The 5,328-nt window shown below is 37.7% G+C and overlaps 1 protein-coding gene across 1 annotated transcript in view; it reads right to left on the bottom strand.

Moving 5' to 3' along the window:
* Positions 1 to 447: 447 nt before the first annotated feature.
* LOC106477064 (epididymal secretory protein E1-like) overlaps positions 448 to 5,328 on the bottom strand; it is a 6,520-nt gene continuing 1,639 nt past the window's right edge. Inside the window, exons 2-4 of the mRNA XM_013937665.2 lie at positions 2,621 to 2,731; positions 1,825 to 2,000; positions 448 to 754 (exon numbers count right to left, since the gene is read on the bottom strand). Of these exons, the coding sequence (XP_013793119.1) occupies positions 674 to 754; positions 1,825 to 2,000; positions 2,621 to 2,731 (368 nt within the window). The 3' untranslated portion in view covers positions 448 to 673. The remainder of the gene's footprint in view (positions 755 to 1,824; positions 2,001 to 2,620; positions 2,732 to 5,328) is intronic.

A 5,328-nucleotide genomic window follows, 5' to 3' on the forward strand; every position in this document is an offset into this window, starting at 1 on the left:
CCCCATAGATTATTTCCGACCCCCTGGGAAACTCTGGCTTAGTGCGAAGTTTAGAACGATGGTTCCAAAAGAATTGCCCCCCAGTGGCACGGCGGTATGTCTGCGGACTTACAACGCTAGAAACCGGGTTTCGATACCCGTGGCGGGCAGAGCACAGATAGCCCATCGTGTAGCTTTGTGCTTAATTCCATACCGCTGTGCCACTGGGGGGCTTACTTATGGGAGGGAGGGTTTGTTTGTTTGTTTGTCTGCGGACTTACAACGCTAGTGGAAACTATCGTATTGTAAATATTCCTGTTAAAACACTGTTGTATAAACATCTGCTTGAAACGTTTTAAAAATAAAAGTTTTAAAACTTGTATGATATCGTCACGCGCATTAACATCGTGGAAGTATTGACTGAATTTATAGGTAATGATTTATTGCTAGGATGCCAAAATACAAACGTCTAGAGTAAAAAAAAATAAACTTTAATTAAATGGTTATATAGGTTTTTTTTTAAATAACACCGACTTTATGACATATTAAAGTTCTTCTTTTCAGGGATTAAAATTTACATATTTTTCCATTACGTACTTTACTGCTGGACCCCTAACTGATTCATGAGGAAATTGGACAAAAAAGTAGTAAACTGAAAAGATTCAGCCTATACTGTAAAACACTTGTTGCGTCTTCAGACCACACTGACTGGAGCTAAGAAACAGAAGAAGCCACCTGTTTCTCCTTTCAGCTTCCACCTTGCGTCTACGGTGACCTGGAGTGAACAGATGAAACAGTTTAGTTATTTATCCTAATAACTTCCGATATACAGAGCCCCCTAGTGGCTCAGCGGTAAGTCTGAATGCTTATAACATTAAAAACCTGATTTCGATAAACGTGGTTCTCACAGCACAAATAGCCCATTGCTTAGCTTTGCGCTTAACTACAAACAGCATCAGCAGCGACACCTGGATAACAAAAACAAAGTGATTTCTGTTGAATAACGAACAATTAAATAATAACTACAGAAATTTGGTGCAAAGCTACATAATAGACTATCTGCACTCGTGTCCTCCGCGGAGAATCGAACTCCAGATTTTAGCGTTGTAAGTCCGTAAACTTATCCACCGGAATGTTTAAAATGATTGAAGTATAGAATCACTAATTACGACTCGTAAGTTTATTCTGTCGAATTTGTCAAGAAGTTAAATAACACATGGCAGTTTTCTTCACGTGTTTATAGTGTTCATACCACACTATACAATTAATTCTGCAGTTAAACCTCCTCTCTAGTAGTTCAATATTACACTTTCTAACAGATTATGATCTTGTATTTTATAACAATCGATCAGAAGGTTTTGAAACGAACTAATTTAATCTAGTTCTGGTGATATTGTTGCGTCATCGAGGTCACGTGACTGGTGTGGCGCCCTCTATTTTTTAGAACTATCTTGTTTTTTCATGAATGCTCTAGTATTTACTAGCTAGGGTAGGCGGGTATATATAAGAGGGGACAACGTGACACGAGGATATTGTAATGTGTGTATAGATAGTGAGTAATTGAACTGCAGTCACAGGGTATTGTTGAAGTTAACGTTCGTTGTTATAGCGTTTGTTTAGCGCGATTGTTGAAGTTGAGTGTATCGGTAAAGTTGTATTCGGAAATAATAAACCAGTTTTTATTCAGAAAGAACTTGTGTCGCTTAAGTTTCGTCGGAACGAAGTTAAGGAAAATCAATTAACAAACGGAGACGTAACAATATTTTCGACAAACCTAACTTCTGTATGTCAAGACTCTTATATTAAAGCTACGCACATACGACCAATATCAATCTAAATACTTACACGAGGAAAGTATTTTTCAACTTTCAAGTCGTATTTGAAGGTATAAAGTTTTCCTTTTTCCAGAGGACATTGGAGGTTTTTGCCAACACATCCGTTGGGGTTAAGGCTAGGAAACGGAAGTAGGAAGCCCAAAAGTTTAGCTTTGATACTTACTTGTGGATGGACAGAGTTCCGATCTAAACAAAAAAAGAAATTAGTGGTGAGACAAGTAAGAATGAAATATCAGTGGAACATCTTAAATGAAACCTGAAAACTTAATGTGTAAATTATATCCTTTTAAACGATTTTAAAATTTAGGTATTTAAAATGTGAAGCTAGATTTAATTAATTTAAGTGTGTAACAATTGTGTATAAAACAGTATCGCCTAATTTTTAAGTGGCCTAGTGCTAAGCGTGCCAGATCCGAGGGTCCATGGTTCACATCTCACTATTCGATCACAATGTCTGGTAGTGGGTACTGTTGACCTGCCTTTTCTCTAGCCATTCTGTTCAAAGTTAGCGGCTAGCGCAGATAACCCTTGTGTAGCTTTCACGAATATCCAAAACAAACTAAATTTGAAAGGTAAATTAAATCGTTAATACTGTAAACACGCGTAATTATTAACCCGTAAGGAACTCAGGCTTCGTTAAGGTAAATGGTTATTACGAAGCTTAGAATGCTTACAGCAGGAGAGACAATGTACGTGTCACTTTACGGATGGCAGGTTATTTCCCACAAATGACTACAGATGGCAAGTTGTGGTTCATTAATTAAGAGCAGCTACATTAGTAGTAAGAATAGGATAAATATACTTACTTGCAATAAAGTCCACTTCCATCCGAACTACTTCACCTTTAGGTATTGCACAAGGTTCCTTATTGCATGGCGTCACCCTGATTTCTCGGACTTGAGAGAGGTCTCCATTATCTTATAGAGAAGAAAACATAGAATATTAATTTACTGTATCAGTTTTTAGGCTTAGCTTATTGCAAGTATCGTTCATTATTTTAATAAAGTGAGTAAATTTAACTTACTTTTTATAAAACTAATTGTAATAAATTTCGTTTACAATGAGATGAGACTTATTTTAAGCACCCCCTCACCCCGAGAAAGATCCGGTTCTCCAGATGCATCACAACAAGTGAGATTAGAACACACGAACATTAATTATAGTAAAGAGGAGTTAGGTCAAGCGGGAAACTACTTTGTAGCTGATAAAAGTAGTAGATTGGTTACCGACGACTTTATACTTCATGTTTGAAGAACTTGTATCTCACAAATGAAAATGTAAACTAAATCATTTTTAAAACAGTGGGGGAACTGTAAAGTTCATTATACAATGATAAATGGTATATCGATCTAGAGCTCTGTTCCGTTTGACATGATCACTCTGTCATGTGGTCCTACGTGGATACCCTGAGCAGCCACATAGTGAACTTGTCCACGAGTATCTTATTGCAACCGCTAGGAGACATACTTAGGAATGTTTATATATGCTGTATTTATAAATCATACACATACATGGTCAATTTGAAATGGGACTCTTGCTTTCAAACTTTGGACTTGACCATTCTGTCTAACTGTCACTTTATGTTTCCGGTCATAGTTCCATGATAACAGTTGTACTTGACCATCCTGTCTAACTGTCACTTTGTGTTTCCGGTCACAGTTCCATGATAACAATTGGACTTGACCATCCTGTCTAACTGTCACTTTGTGTTTCCGGTCACAGTTCCATGATAACAGTTGGACTTGACCATCCTGTCTAACTGTCACTTTGTGTTTCCGGTCACAGTTCCACGATAACAGTTAGACTTGACCATCCTGTCTAACTGTCACTTTGTGTTTCCGGTCACAGTTCCATGATAGCAGTTAGACATTTTACTTTTTTTTCCAATTGTTAATAAACTCGAATGATCGACATCTTGGAGCAGTCTACCAATGAAACTGTCTTGGCTACTGTGTCATCTGCTGTACGTGCACCCACCATCATGCATAGTTGCATAGCCTCACAATAAAATATACTCAAACATTACGTGATAAGTATTTTTAACGTAATCAGTTAAATATTCAATTTTCCTTTGTATATAACTTAGACGGTTAACAAGGCATTCTGTGCTTGTAATAATATATGACCAGTCATAACGAGAGGTTTAAACGTAACTACGGGTTTGTATTACAAGTATTAAAATTTACCCAAAGGTCTTCGTAGTTATTTTCCGGCCGACGTAAGAAAGGAACGATTAATAGTAAACAAAAGTCAGCTTGTTTGTTTTGAATTTCACATACAGCTGATCGAGGTCTATCTACCTGCGCTGGTCGTCCCTAATTATGAAGTGAGATACAAGAGGGAAGACAGCTAGTCAACACCACAAATCGATAAATCTTTCACTACTCTTTACGATTGACCGTCACATTATAATCCCCCTCCCACTGCTGAAAGAGCGAGCATGTTTGGTGGAGGGATTCGAACCCGGGATCGAGTGTCCTGACCACAAAACCATGGCGGGCCGAGAAAAGCCAGAAAAGTGACCTTGTAATTCTAGTATTCTCGCTCTTTGTACCTGCTATTCATTCCAACTACTCACAGAAAGGGGGAAACATATTTCATCTTGCCTGGTACTTATTTCCGCTTCTTCCTTCAGAAGGTGAGTTACAAATGTGTGTTTTCATATTCCACACACACGATAAAAACGCGTGTGGAGACAGTATTGTTAGTATTCTCACTATGAAAAATTCTAACGTTTTTTAAATATTTTTGTATGCTCTCAATGAGTGTGTTATCTCAATGTCGTTACAATAAATATTACATAATTACAAAATATCACGTTAGCAAGTTCAAAGTAAGTTTTATAGAACTTAAACAATGTCTTTACTTATGGGTTGATTGTTTGTAGTTAAGCACAAAGCTACACAAAGGGCTATCTGTGCTCTGCCCACCACGGGTATCGAAACCCGGTTTTTTACTCAAGTAGAGCATTGTTTATGTTTGGATCACTTACCTAATAACTTGTGTTATCTTGGTGTACCTACGATACAACACGGGTACAGTTAATGCTCTCCAGTTATAATACAACCGTTTCAATGTCTACGTCCTTATATACTTGCATAAAAACTACCCAAATTTAACAGATACGAACTTTCAATATTCTTGCACGTACTCCTCGTATACCTGCAGTTCTCGAAATGGGGGGAGGGGTGTGTGTGATAAGTAGGTGTATGGTAGGTCTTAGATATCATGATCATTTGGTACTAAGGTTGACTCGTCACAAGATATCATGATCATTTGGGACTAAGGTTGACTCGTGACAAGATATCATGATCATTTGGGACTAAGGTTGACTCATGACTTCATGGGTAACATGACAGAATAGCATGATCATTTGGGACTAAGGTTGACTCGTGACAAGATATCATGATCATTTGGGACTAAGGTTGACTCATCACAAGATATCATGATCGTTTGGGACTAAGGTTGACTCGTGACAAGATATCATGATCATTTGGGACTAAGGTTGACTCGT

Source organism: Limulus polyphemus, unplaced genomic scaffold (genome assembly GCF_000517525.1).
Source record: "Limulus polyphemus unplaced genomic scaffold, Limulus_polyphemus-2.1.2 Scaffold12676, whole genome shotgun sequence".
Taxonomy (NCBI): Eukaryota; Metazoa; Arthropoda; class Merostomata; order Xiphosura; family Limulidae; genus Limulus; species Limulus polyphemus.